The sequence below is a fragment of the Engystomops pustulosus genome, chromosome 3 (genome assembly GCF_040894005.1).
Source record: "Engystomops pustulosus chromosome 3, aEngPut4.maternal, whole genome shotgun sequence".
Classification (NCBI taxonomy): domain Eukaryota; kingdom Metazoa; phylum Chordata; class Amphibia; order Anura; family Leptodactylidae; genus Engystomops; species Engystomops pustulosus.
The window spans coordinates 42,795,649-42,811,113 of NC_092413.1; the positions used below are offsets into that span (position 1 = coordinate 42,795,649).

The 15,465-nt window shown below is 41.1% G+C and overlaps 1 protein-coding gene across 1 annotated transcript in view; it reads left to right on the plus strand.

Moving 5' to 3' along the window:
• The window catches only part of EFEMP1 (EGF containing fibulin extracellular matrix protein 1), a 58,270-nt gene extending 43,820 nt beyond the window's left edge, over nucleotides 1-14,450 (plus strand). Inside the window, exons 8-11 of the mRNA XM_072140599.1 lie at nucleotides 996-1,115; nucleotides 3,552-3,678; nucleotides 5,256-5,451; nucleotides 10,292-14,450. Coding sequence (XP_071996700.1) covers nucleotides 996-1,115; nucleotides 3,552-3,678; nucleotides 5,256-5,451; nucleotides 10,292-10,453 — 605 coding nt within the window. The 3' untranslated portion in view covers nucleotides 10,454-14,450. The remainder of the gene's footprint in view (nucleotides 1-995; nucleotides 1,116-3,551; nucleotides 3,679-5,255; nucleotides 5,452-10,291) is intronic.
• The last annotated feature ends 1,015 nt before the right edge of the window (nucleotides 14,451-15,465 follow it).

Consider the following 15,465-nt stretch of genomic DNA (forward strand, 5'->3'; position numbering starts at 1 on the left):
TAGCATACAGCCTGCCCAGCCCCTGTAGCATACAGCCTGCCCAGCCCCTGTGGCATACAGCCTGCCCAGCCCCTGTGGCATACAGCCTGCCCAGCCCCTGTGGCATACAGCCTGCCCAGCCCCTGTGGCATACAGCCTGCCCACCCCCTGTAGCATACAGCCTGCCCAGCCCCTGTAGCATACAGCCTGCCCACCCCCTGTAGTATAAAGCCTGCCAGCCCCTGTAGCATACAGCCTGCCCATCCCCTGTAGTATAAAGCCTGCCAGCCCCTGTAGCATACAGCCTGCCCAGCCCCTGTGGCATACAGCCTGCCCAGCCCCTGTGGCATACAGCCTGCCCAGCCCCTGTAGCATACAGCCTGCCCAGCCCCTGTAGCGTACAGCCTGCCCACCCCCTGTAGTATAAAGCCTGCCAGCCCCTGTAGCATACAGCCTGCCAGCCCCTGTAGCATACAGCCTGCCCAGCCCCTGTAGCATATAGCCTGCCCAGCCCCTGTAGCATACAGCCTGCCCAGCCCCTGTAGCATACAGCCTGCCCAGCCCCTGTAGCATACAGCCTGTCCAGCCCCTGTAGCATACAGCCTGCCCAGCCCCTGTAGTATAAAGCCTGCCAGCCCCTGTAGCATACAGCCTGCCCATTCCCTGTAGTATAAAGCCTGCCAGCCCCTGTAGCATACAGCCTGCCCATTCCCTGTAGTATAAAGCCTGCCAGCCCCTGTAGTAGGAAAAAAAATAACACTGTACTCACTTTCCGACATCCCCCGTAGGTCCTCTTCTGTCTCAGACTGTCTCAGACAGAAGAGGACCTATGGGTGACGTCAGAAAGGTGAGTTTTGACTTTATAACTCGAGTATAAACCGAGTTAGGGTTTTTGAGCACAAATTTTGTGCTGAAAAACTTGGCTTATACTCGAGTATATATGGTACTTGCTGAAAGACAAATCCACATGAACACATTTGCTGTCCATTTCCTATTGTAACAGTCTTGTCTTACAGACATCGATGAATGCAGAACATCCAGCTACTTGTGTCAGTATCAATGTGTTAATGAGCCTGGGAGATTCTCCTGTGTTTGCCCAGAAGGATATCAGCTTGTGGGAACTCGATCGTGTCAAGGTTTGTATGGTTTTTTTAAAGGCATGACATTTAAAGGGATTTATGCCATGAAGACCACCTCTATCGATAAGCCCTTATATGCTATATGGACAATCGAAATAGGTCTCCAATTTGAGACTCCAAAAAGCCGCCACGTGTTACAACAATTCTTCACCATGGACATCGGCCCCAGCAGATTTAACATCATTTGTACCAGATTTTGGCTTATACAGGCGGTCCCCTACTTAAGAACACTCGACTTACATACGACCCCTAGTTACAAACGGACCACTGGATATTGGTAATTTATTGTACTTTAGTCCTAGGCTGCAATAAACAGCTATAACAGTTATTACAAGTGTCTGCAATGAAGATTTAGTGTTAATTCTGGTTCTAATGACAACCCAACATTTTTAAAATGCAATTGTCACAGAGACCAAAAAAGTTCTGTCTGGGATTACAATGATAAAATATACAGTTCCGACTTACATACAAATTCAACTTAAGAACAAACCTACAGACCCTATCTTGTATGTAAACCGGGGACTGCCTGTATAAAGAGGGAAATCTGCGCCAGCAATGACCAGTCATGGATTTTATTATAGGGACATGGACTGCTGGAAGATAATTTATGTCCCATCCTCCGGCTTCACAGTAAAAATCAAGACCGACATAGTAAACACTACGTAGAGAAAAATAGGAAAAAATGTCTCACATACCCTTATATCCAGAAACTTGCTTTGAGGATAGTGGAGGCTTGTTTGGAGTGCCCACGTGTTGCTGGCTTGTTTGCCCAAAAGTAATCCAAGTAAAAGAGAGTATGCGTCGCACATCCCATAAAACGTCAAAACTTAATTCTTCTTACATTAAAAAGAGTGCAGGAAAAGTGACATGTAGGTAATCCACCTACGCGTTTCAACTTCCTCTCAAGCCTTAGTCATGGTGTGAATAAAAACAACAATAGTATGCACTACTATTGTTGTTTTTATTCACACCATGACACACCATGCAGTACTATTGTTGTTTTTATTCACACCATGACTAAGGCTTGAGAGCAAGCTGAAACGCGTAGGTGGATTACCTACATGTCACTTTTCCTGCACTCTTTTTAATGTAAGAAGAATTAAGTTTTGAAGTTTTATGGGATGTGCCACGCATACTCTCTTTTACTTGGATAGTAAATACTAGTCTTTATAAACCACCATCCCACTCTCATTATTTAACTTCTACAGGAAATCTACCACCAGGATCAAGGATTGTAAACCAAGCACACAGCAGGATTTGCTTGTTAAGCTGTGTTTAAGAATTATGCAAATGAGTCTGAGGGGCTCTGGACTCCCTAGCAGTTATTAGAGCCTGGAACCCCTCAGGCTCAATTGAATAATTTTTGAAGCCTGTTTATGTAAAAACAAGGGCATAAGAAGCTAAAAAAAGGAGGTCATCCTGCCAGAGGGGACACACACCAGCATGTAAATGTGCTTAGTTTACAATCCTTCATCCTGGTGGTAGATTTCCTTTAAATTAATTAGGATAATTAATTAATAAGGATGAACAGGCCCGATGTTTCCGTCCCATGTCCCCCCTGGCCAATCATAGTCATGGCCAGATGCCAGGGGTGGTGGCCATCAATCTGGCAATGTATCCGGGTTGTGAGGGCTGAACCCTAACGGAAACATCTGGTCTGCTCATCTCTAATCTCATCTGCATGTGCTGATTTTTTTTATCATTGAGACATGTACAGTATATATAGTTAATAGCATATCCTTTGTTTTAAAAAATATATATGTTTAAAAATGTTTATTTTTGATATAGAAAGCAAATGTTAATAACTGATAATTAGTGTAATATCTAATACTAATGACAGGAAGCTATGTGATTTTATAATGTCATTTCAATAATATTTTTATGAGGCAACATTATGATGCTAAGACAAGGTAATGATGTGTGCCATCCTGTAGTGCAGGGCATGTGATCAATTTTATAATTACAAACTATGAATGCAACAAAATGATCAGATCATTTTTATTAAGCAAAGAAAAACACAGAATAAAACTTACGACATTCAACAGACACCACCCCAGGTGGAGTTTATCGTACAGTTGGTGGAGTTTATCGTACACCAGCGCATTGGGCACAAGGGTATGAGGAAAATCCCACCCCTCCATCATATCGAATATATCTGGAGTCTCCGCCCTCTGGATATCTTCGATGGCTGGATGCAGTGTCACACACTTTTACGCCTGACCTTGCATAGGACAGAATTGTGCTATAACCTGTGCCTATAGTCCATGAACTGGTGTGCGACTGAAATGCCCCGCAACAGCCCACTCCACCAAATTGCACACGACTGACATACATGCCCTTTTAAATCTCCCAAAAGTCCAATGCATGATGTGTCCAATGGTTGAAATCCTTTAGTCCTAAAAAATAATTTTTACCTATTTCATATATTTACAGACATAAATGAATGTGAAAGTAACACTCACGATTGTGCAGAAGATGCCATGTGTTGGAATTACTATGGAGGCTTCCGATGTTACCCAGCAAACCCCTGCCTAGACCCTTATGTGAGGATGTCAGATAAGTAAGCACTTTCTGTATATGTGTTTGCTTTTCGTTGTTTTCAATCTTTACCAAACCAAACCTTATGTTGATGAATTTTTGAGTTGAGATTCCAGGAATGAAGAACTTATTCAGACACTGGCAAAACCAAGTTGCATGGAATTCATGCTTTGTTCATCTTAATAAATGTTTGTAGAGCGGTGGATCCTCTTATGACACCTCTGGTGGTACGTAACACACACTCTGACAGCCCACTAGCCACAAGGCAGGACAGCACCTGTAAAGCATGGAGGGAAATCTCCGGCCACATGTCCAATTTTACCACCCACAAATTGAACGGAGAGGACCCATCCTTCAGTACCAGCAGGAGTGCTACCTGGTGCTAAGTACCCCATCCGATGGAGGTGGAGGTTAAAGGGGTTGTTTGAGACCTATGAAAAACAGATATGTGGCTGGGGGTGGGGGCTGAGTCCTTTATAACAATGAGAGGAAAGGCTTGGGGTTTCCGTTGTGTCTTTTATGGCAGTGAGAGGAAGGGCCCTGACATGACAACTTTTCTTATCCAATTATTAGTGTGCTATTCTAACTGGCAACACTTTCTGAACTCGGTAGAAAAACACAATATTCTCTGACAACAAGACTTCAGGACTAGATAGGAAACCACAATTTTCACTGACAGCAGGACTTCTGCACTAGGTATTTATCTGTTCTACTCTCATTGACCACACTTTTCTGAACTAGGTAGAAAAACGCAATTTTCTCTGACAGGAGCAACTTTACAAAAAAGGGATGATGTTGATGATTTATAACTTTTTGTGGTTAAAAATTAAAGAAAGGATTGATTATGCAGTACATGCTAATAATCAGGTCTGGACAATGCAAGTATTACTGTATAATCATAAATAATATCCCTGCACTGATACAATTCTTCACAGTGCCATTAAAAGAGCAATTATTTTTCATTTTCACCTGTCCCGAAAAAAAGGAGCCTCTACTATACACCTCAGTGCCCTGACAAGGGTAATTAGTGAAGTTTTACAAATCCCTGCCTAGCTGACTGACCCTATAACGAGTAGAAAGCTCTCCCTGGCTGTCTCCTGTGTGTAATGGCATCTGGACAAGTTAAGGAGCTGTAAGCTGCTTGATTGGCTTTTTTTCCTAACTGCACCTGTTGCGCGTTATTTATGAAGTGTTGGCGCCACAATATTGGTGTGTTTCCGACACTTAAGCCTTTTTTTCAGATCTTCTTTAGTTGTGGGCCAATTCATTAATCCGTTAATTCATAATCCAATTCATTAATCCCAAATCCAACGTCCTAGTTTAAATTACTGTACAATTCATGCAAAAAAAAAAAACAAGGACTGCACCAATAGCTGGGCTTTTCTTTTTCTTTCTTTTGTATGTTAGCACTACTAAAATGATGTATATGGGTGCAGGCCAACAGAGTCTTGGCAAAATAACTCCAAGTAATATATTCCAAAAACAATGCAGCACTCCACGATAAGAAATTGAAAATTCAAGTGTTATATATATAATCGTTCATAATTTATATATTTTTTTATTTTAAAAAAAATGTATATTATGTATTTTTCCTTTAAGCCGCTGTGTCTGCCACGTCACAAATCCACTTTGTCGAGATCAACCATACAGCATTGTCTACAAATACATGAGCATCAGATCCAACCGAGCTGTACCTTCTGACGTCTTCCAGGTTCAGGCTACTTTAATCTACTCTAACACAATCAACACTTTCAGGATTAAATCTGGAAATGAAAATGGAGATTTCTACTTAAGGGTGAGATCATTTTATAAGGAAGTTTATTCTTTTGTAGAGGGGCATCTGCAGTGGTATAACAAGACTCCAATGGGCCCTGATTCAAACTTTGGATCAGGGCCCCCAAATACCTAAAGCCCTAACGCCACCACCATCCCAGACACTGTACTTGAGACGCATAAATTACATTACATACACATATGCTACACATACACTACAAGTACAAGTAAGTACATACTTACACGTGTGCCGGCATATAATGTCCCACCCCCGGCAGCCACAGTGGCTCCATCATAAGGCTTGGAGGCAGTGGTGAATGTTCACAGGGCAAGAACGTCCTGTGCCGTCCCACTCAGCAGGCCTCTAAGCCCCTTCATGCCCCCTCCATCCCCACATGGTGTGAATGTGGCGTAGTTGCCAGAATACTGTAAATTCTTGCCGTGCGCTGCACTGAGAAATCTCCCCCATACACTATATATTTGCTACGCATGCATACACAAAGGGGTATGTTTATCAGGGCTTGTGCACCAGTTTCCTGATGTACATGCCCAGAATTAGGTGAAGTTCTCAGCATACGGCTAGAAATTGCACCTATTTTTTCCCTTACACTACATCAACGGCAAATGGGGGGATGGGAAGATGGCGTGGACGGTGGCTCAGTGCTTATTAATTAATATGCAGCTACAGCACTATTCTATTCATTTTTAGCAGCACCCACTATAATTAAAGTTAATCAGCCACCCTTATTAATTAATATAGTGTTCAGCAGTTTTTAATTTAATGAAGATTTAATAAGGGGACTGATGCACTCTATATTAATTAATAATGGGAGCCCACTGAGTTTTAAATTAATTAATAAGGAGGGCTGGTAAATTTTTATATACTTTAATAAGGGGGGTAATTAACTATTACTGTTAGTAGCCCCCCCCCCCCATATTAATTGATATAAAGCTCTTCAGTTCTCCCATTAACTTAAACTTCAGCAGTCCCTTTTTAATTTATATACTGTGCAGTAGCCCTCATAACATCCTCAAGTGTTCATGTTAAGTTTAGCATCCCCTCTTATTAATTATTATTATGTTTAACAGCTCCTAAATTTAATACAGGGCATCACTTCATAAGGTCTATGGTTTCAGCCATCAAATAATAAAATAATTATTTACCTCCCACCTCCAGTGTAGGACACTATCTCCTGCTGCTCCTCTTCTTTCTGGTCTTCCAGTGCAGGACACAGGTGGCGCTGTCATGTCACCTTCATCATTGCAAGCGTTCAGACAGGTCTATCTCAGCGCTACCCTATGAATCAATTTTATATGTGTCTTAAAGACACACATACAATTGATTATTATCCCACCTTGAGTCCCTACAACCTGCCGACTGGCAGAGCTGGTCCCTCCAGAGCTTCGGGCACCTGTCATGCTGTAAACCCCAGCGAATATAATGAGACAGCTGCTTTATTATAAGTGAATATACTGAGGCAGATATAAGACCACCTTCTGGAAGTGCAAATAGTAAAACAGTAGAACTAAACTGCTCCGATTATTCTGTTTTATATCATGCTTCCATCAGATCAAACTATAAGCCTAATATGACTGTCTTTTATTGTTTTCCTAGTGCTACAGAGAGTTTATTACATTTTATACAACGTTACAGACCATGGACAGGAATTTTTCATAGCATTGGGAACACAGTCAATGTTGCTCTTATCCTTGAGAATTTTGAGTGGGTGGCAACAATAGTGCAAACAATTAACAAAATGGATTATCTTACTTAGAGAACCTCCTTATGCAGGGCCGATTCTAGCATATTTGCTGCCTGAGGCGAATATTAAAATGCTGCCCCCTCCCCCCCACTCCCTGTTAAGTAAATCCTTAAACTTTACTAACAACCCTACAGACAGCTCCCTGACACTGTGTGACTGACTACAGGATCTGGGAGTCATTAGTGGCATCTAGTACCTTATAGATGAAAATCTCTTCCATCAGGAGGACTTTATTCCGGGTTCTCCAATCCATGACGTATCACGGCTGAATTCACGGTCGGATATCTTCAGCTCCGTGCAGCATCTCCACCCGGCGTCCCTAAAAATACCACAGTCACTTACAGTATAAAGTCTCCTGGATAACAACACTGTGCTCCTAAATAATATATACCCCTCACAACACAACTGACCGCACACTACCCCACATATAACACATCCCTTCATTATATAGGGATAAAATCTTGCCCCACATATACAGTCCCCTCCCAGCTTAGTAATATACTGTATCCCATATACAGCCTCCCAGCTTAGTAATATACTGTATCCCATATACAGCCCCCCAGCTTAGTAATATACTGTATCCCATATACAGCCCCCCAGCTTAGTAATATACTGTATCCCATATACAGCCCCCCAGCTTAGTAATATTCTGTACCCGATATACAGCCCCCCAGCTTAGTAATATACTGTATCCCATATACATCCCCCCAGCTTAGTAATATACTGTATCCCATATACATCCCCCCAGCTTAGTAATATACTGTATCCCATATACAGCCCCCCAGCTTAGTAATATACTGTATCCCATATACAGCCCCCCCAGCTCAGTAATATTCTGTACCCGATATACAGCCCCCCAGCTTAGTAATATACTGTATCCCATATACAGCCCCCCAGCTTAGTAATATACTGTATCCCATATACAGCCCCGCAGCTTAGTAATATACTGTATCCCATATACAGCCCCCCAGCTTAGTAATATACTGTACCCGATATACAGCCCCCCCAGCTTAGTAATATACTGTATCCCATATACAACCCCCCAGCTTAGTAATATACTGTACCCGATATACAGCCCCCCAGCTTAGTAATATACTGTATCCCATATACATCCCCCCAGCTTAGTAATATACTGTATCCCATATACAGCCCCGCAGCTTAGTAATATACTGTATCCCATATACAGCCCCCCCCAGCTTAGTAATATACTGTACCCGATATACAGCCCCCCCAGCTTAGTAATATACTGTATCCCATATACAACCCCCCAGCTTAGTAATATACTGTACCCGATATACAGCCCCCCAGCTTAGTAATATACTGTATCCCATATACAGTCCCCAGCTTAGTAATATACTGTACCCCATATACATCCCCCCAGCTTAGTAATATACTGTATCCCATATACAGCCCCTGCAGCTTAGTAATATACTGTACCCGATATACAGCCCCCCCAGCTTAGTAATATACTGTATCTCATATACATCCCCCCAGCTTAGTAATATACTGTATCCCATATACCTCCCCCCAGCTTAGTAATATACTGTATCCCATATACAACCCCCCAGCTTAGTAATATACTGTATCCCATATACCTCCCCCCAGCTTAGTGATATAGTGATATATAATATATACAGCACCCCCCAGTATAAAATGATTCTGGCCCCATATGATATATACTGAATAAAATAATTATAGCCCCAAATAATATCTATAGCATCCCCTCCCCAGTATAAAATAATTATAGCCCCAAATAATATCTATAGCATCCCCCCCCAGTATAAAATAATTATAGCCCCAAATAATATATATAGCGTCCCCCCCCCAGTATAAAATAATTATAGCCCCAAATAATATCTATAGCATCCCCCCCAGTATAAAATAATTATAGCCCCAAATAATATATATAGCATCCCCCCCCCCAGTATAAAATAATTATAGCCCCAAATCTCCAAATAAAATTTACAGAACCCCCCCGCCCCTAGTATAAAATAATTCTGGCCCCATATAATATCTATAGCATTCCCCCAGTATAAAACAATCATAGCCCCAAATAATAAATATATATAGCATTCCCCCCCAGTATAAAATAATTACGGTATAGCCCCAAATAATATAAATATATATTGCATCCCCCCAGTATAAAATAATTATAGCCCCAAATAAAATACATAGCATTCCATGATCCCCCCCAGTTTAAAATAATTCTGGCCCCATATGATATATAGCGCCCCCCCCCCCCCGCAGTATTAATTATTAGCCACAATTAATTAAATACATGAAAAATAATAAAATCATACTCACCTGCAGGCAGCTGCTCCCTCGGCGCGGCTCCGGTGTTCACTCGGCTGTGAGCTCCTGTGAGCTGCGGCTCCGCACAGTGACACAGGCGCGTGACGTCATGACGCCTGTGTCACTGCTTAGAACGGAGCGACGCAGCTGCCGGAAAGGCGCTGCGTCGCTCCGCATATAAATCCGCGTCCATTAACGCCCGAATCGCCCACCAGCTAAATAAATCGCGCCTGTCTCTTTAAGACACAGGCGCGATTTATTTAGCTGGTGGGCGATTCGGGCGTTAATGGACGCCCGAATCGCCCACTTTAGAGCGGCGAATTTCGCCGCCCTTTACAGGGACCCGCATTCTGCCGCCTGAAGCGAGATTTTCATCTCGCCTCATGGCAGATGCGGCCCTGTCCTTATGCACAGTAGTGGTGGTAGGACACAGATCCATATACAGAGTGCAAATCACTCAGTCCCAGCTCTATTAAGCCAACAAATCAGCTGTAATCTTATGTTACACCTAGCCAAACCTGCCCCGGGTAATTGAGGCGTGTCCCATGAAAAGTCTTGATCAGGCAACCTGATAAAAGTCCCATTCACTGTGTACGAGAATGGGACCCCCGTTCTAATCGGTGGGTGTTCCTTTTGGCAATCCGTGACAGATCCACACCAATCAGATTGCTTTCCTCCATCCTGCGCATAAGGGATACCAATCCAATTTTAATAGTGAATGCATTATGATAACACAATTTTAAAAATTTTATTATTACAGTGTAATACACTATTACTATTGTTTTAATATTCTCCTTTAAATTCCAGCACACAAGCGGAGTGAGTGCAATGCTTGTCCTGATCAAACCACTAACTGGACCAAGAGAATACATTGTTGACCTGGAAATGGTGACGGTTAACAGCTTAATGAATTACCGCTCCAGTTCCATTTTACGACTCACTATAATCGTTGGCCCGTACCCCTTCTAGAAAGTTCTCAATAACACTGGAAGAAAAAACGTATTCCACTCAATGACCTTTATTTATACATGGTTCTTCCTTTAGTCACATTGTATACAAAGACCAATCACATCTTTTTGTAATTATATGTTAATTGCATATTTTTGCCTTGTCAAATCAGCACTTTGTGAAGGAAGCCATTTTATGGTCAGAAGTGAAGTACACTAGAGGTATCATCAATTCCAAAGGAAGAGTACCTGTTACCGATTTTAGGAAATATCTGCATTCCAAATTCAAAGGATTGTTAGGGCTTTGCAAAAACTATAAAAGTAGCCTGAGGACGCAGGACAACTTTTTTTTGTTTTTACAACATCCCCATCAAGGACAAAGTATCTTAGTATCAAAAGTATCTTATCTACATTAGTTAAGGGGAAGACATTGAGGCAGATTTACTTACCCGGCCCATTCGTGATCCAGCGGCGCGTTCTCTGCGGTGGATTCGGGTCCAGCCGGGATTCACTAAGGCAGTTCCTCCGCCGTCCACCAGATGTCGCTGCTGCGCTGAAGTTCCCCGAGGCCCGCCGGAATGCACAAGCCTAAACCTGGTGAAGGTAAGTGCGAGTCCCGCGACACATTTTTTTTAAAAATGCAGTGGTTTTTCCGAATAAGTCGGGTTTTCGTTCGGCCACGCCCCCGATTTCCGTTGCGTTCATGCCGGCGCCGATGCGCCACAATCCGATCGCGGGCACCAAAATCCCAGGGCAATACAGGGAAAATCGGCGCAAATCGGAAATATCCGGGTAACACGTCGGGAAAACGCGTATCGGGCCCTTAGTAAATGACCCCCATTGTCTTGGTCCCCACTGGACCAGATTAAATCTGCTTCCCAAGAAATTTAAAGGGGTTTTTCCATGTGGACTGTTTATTACATATCCACAGAATATGTAATAAATAGATGATAGAAGTGCGTCCAACCTTTGAGACCAACATGTATCTCAGGAACGTTGTTCTACTGACCCCTTCCTGCAGCTAGGCCGAATAAGGGCTTTGCTGCACATAACATATCCTGTGTATATTTTATAAAAAATCTAGATAGGAAACCCCCTTTAAGTCTACTGCTTCCATACTGTAGATGTCAACTATACGGTAATTTGTCATAGTTTGTTCTGTTACACCTTACAGAAAAGTTAAATACTGTCCACAGTGTAGTATGGACATACCACAATGACAAGGTTCAAGGTATTGATATGTTAAAGCTCAACTCCGATATTTCAAATCAATAGCTATTGGGATGTAGAACAACTTTCCCAATATATTGATTATCTATGTTCAGCTATCCTCCTCGGTTTAAACTGGCTCTGCATTAGCTGTATATCCTGGCTGTGCTTATTTCTCCTGTGATTCTGGGTAGTTTTTTAGAGATATGGTTGCTGTTCATTCTGGAGGGAGGAGAGGAAGTCATATTACAGTGCTATCTATGTGTAATAGTGATGGGCAATCTTAGTGAAGTGGATAATTTGGCTCAGTTCACTATGAAGATCTGCCTCTACTAGCTCTTGAACAGCTCCCTAAATAAATACAATGGGAATCATTTTCAGGCAGCAAACCAATCAAACCCACACCATTTTAACCCGCTTTTATTTTGAGGTTTAAAAGGGGTATGGTTATTTGCAAGGAGCAAGGTTGCACAATTAATGGCGTTGGCTCTCAGCCAAAAGGTGACTCCTATTTTCCACCTAAGAGACTGCTCTCAGGGCCCACTCGTTCATGAACAACCCATCACTAGTGTCTATCTGAGAGCTGAGTATGTTCGGTGTTAGGGATGAAAAAGTCTCCTAAACAGAATAATCAGGTACATGATCTCCGCTCTTCAGTATCAGTCCCTCCATACCAGTCTGTGATTCTTCATAACTTTCTCTGTCTCTCTCTTTCTCTGCAACTCATGCTGTGTTGTAACTCTTAGTGCTCACAGAGCACACTATACAGTCTTCAGTGGATTTACTTATAGGAATCTCAATTGTTTAATGAGAAAACACAAGGCATTACAGGAAATGTGGGAAGCCTAAATTTGACTTCAAGGCAGATAGAGGAAGAGGTTAGTCCGCACCAACTTCACTGCTGCTGAGGAGTCTTTTTGACATGTAGCTTCAGAACAGAAAATGCCAAAACTCTGGAATGAAAAGGGTGAGGAACACAACATGGGTATTATTACTGAGTTACGCTTTAGGCAATCTGTTAAGGTCTAGGACCAGAAATTTGCACAAAGTTCAAAGAAATTAAGTCCAGGGATTTTATTTGACATGTAATGCAGATATTTACATTAAGAGGTCCGGATCAGGTTCCCTCTAAGAAACAGTACAAACTTCTCTACTAAAATGGCTATCTTCATGGTGAGTGATGGAACATTACACGTTTCCTTCTATTATCCACATATAGAAACATTTTTTTAGCACAACAAAAATTATATTTTGTATCTTGTAAATATGTTTAGTTGATATATGTTAAATTTATTTTTTTCCTCCTGTCTGCATAGCTCTCGACTATATTATGATTTGTACATTTTTCTATAGAACCATTTTAAATGATCTCAGTAATAAGATGACATTTATTGAATAAACACTCACATGCACATCGCATACATACAGTATCATATACACCCTGTTATGGTCTCCTTTCATTGCAATTTGCTTTCAGCATTAAATATTAATTTATATAAGAATGAAAATAGCATTCAAGAGAAATCTTAATCCCACCTAGGAAGCTACAGCGATTAGAACAATTTTGGCCATAAATGACCATGACTGGCACTGCAGCTTATTCCCATGTACATTGCGGGGGGGTTTCCTCCAATATTTTAACATAACAAACCACCAAATTCAAACTATATATACAATACAACATACAATGAAGTGTACAGCAAATAGTTAGTAAAAATATATTTCAAAAGAAATACTTATCAGTTTAAGGGTGCGTTCACACGTGACAGTAACACATGTTTTCAAAGCATCTGAACTGCTGAGAAGAGGAGATTTGCCTTATTGCACAGCTGTAAACATTGTGTTTACAAAATGCCCGCTATGTTAACAGCTATGTGATCAGGTAAATCTCCTCTTCTCAGCTATTTCAAAACCCATGCCTTACTGCCATGTGTGAACACACCCTAAATGAACATATTAGGGTAATATGCACAATAACAATATACATAAGTAAAGGCACAAACAGACTATTAAATTAGAAGCTATACATGGTATAATAATGGGATGTAATAGAATCAAGATGGCACTGTGTTGTAAAATCAAATGTCACTTAGAAACTCTGTTTATGTATCTTAAATGATGAAACATGTTTTATATGTCCAATACGTTTGAATAATTGTATTATATATTTCTCTTTATGATTCCATATAATTTCAGTATTTTGTAGACAGGTATTATCAGGGCATTTTTACATCTGTTAGTTACTTTCTTAATGTACAAAGTTTTTATTGAAATAAATGTTAAATATAAAGTTCTTAATTGTTGCCTTCCATTAAATTTTTTTTTTATCTACGTCAAGAACAAAGTGGCACATTTATCAGGGCTTGTGCGGCAGTTCTTCCAAATGGGCATGTGAAAGGGACACAGCCAGCGACTAAGTGGGCATTGTGCTTGCCCACTGGCCATGGTGCAATTTCACGCCAGGCTGGGTAGGACGTGCCCGGCCAACGCAGCGCTGCCACCTTTCAGGATAGGGGGTAAATAAGAGCCAAAGTGTAAATGATAATGACTGGCATCCTCCTTCAGCATTGTTCCTCCTGGGTTGTGGGCACTGTGGTCCAGTCTTTACCTATAGGGTACATCTGCCCTTTCAAAAATTGAAAATCTTGGATTCAGCTATCTATGTCCTGCTCCTGTCCATTATCTTAGACAACGTCTCCCACAAGAAGCTACCTGAGCAAAGGTTTGCAGTATGTTACCAAGACTTTTCTCTCTACTTTGCCTATTAACCTTTTCCTAAACTTACATTTGCTGTTATAAGCCACCACCTGTCCTGACCAATTGTTATTTTAATGCATTGAACAAACATTAAATATCCCATGTCTTTGCCTATTCCTATGGTGCCATATTTTTTTTTACATACATTGACCCGTCTTATTTACTTTTTAGGGCCTTGAAGGACCAAAGGACCATAGTATAGCCAAAAATACAACAAATATTCAACATAGCTCTTCAATTTACCCTTAGATTTAGTTTTATGTTGTAAAATATCATGTTTTGGTGGAGTTTCCATTTCTCCGCCTATCCCGTTTGTGCCATGCTTTGGCATTTCTTGACCTACCTGATTGAGTTTTCAAGGCCTTAGCGGTGCAAAAGCGCACATTAAACACAAAAATACACCAAAACTGCTCAATTTGTGTTTAACCCTCCATTTCCATTGTAAAATATCTTCTCTTAAGAGTGTACAAAGAACAGATGTTGCTTGTAGGAAAGTCCTTGTCAATAGCCACATGCACGGGGTTACACTTACAAGGCAAAGAATGTCAACAAGTATCAAACACTATTTGCTACAATACATCTGATACATAAATAGAAACCGCCCAGGAATCCTTCATTTCATGCCAAGACCTCCCAGAATTTAGCTTAAAAATGTATGGGGCTAATTTAAAGGGATACATTGAGCTTTGTTATATAGAGAATACATTAGCAGAAAATCTTCATACAACAGACTAAAATCTACTTCAGCCCATTATATTATATTCTTGTAGCTTCTTTTTAGGAATAGGCACAAGGGTAATACTGTATTATAAAGAGTGGAAATTACACAAGAAATGTGTTTTATTGAGCCAAAATGACCAAATGAGGGAAACAAGATTGTTCTCAGATGCACAGGCTTTTCAAATCTACTATCTTGGATGCAAGCCATCAACATGTCTATGTGTCTTCTGGCTAATTTCATTTTGAACCAAACTTTCCTTTTCCTATCCAATATTGGATGAAGTTGACTCAGCATTTAGAAAGATCTGAGGGGAATTATTTCTATAAATATCTGAAGTTCTCCCATAT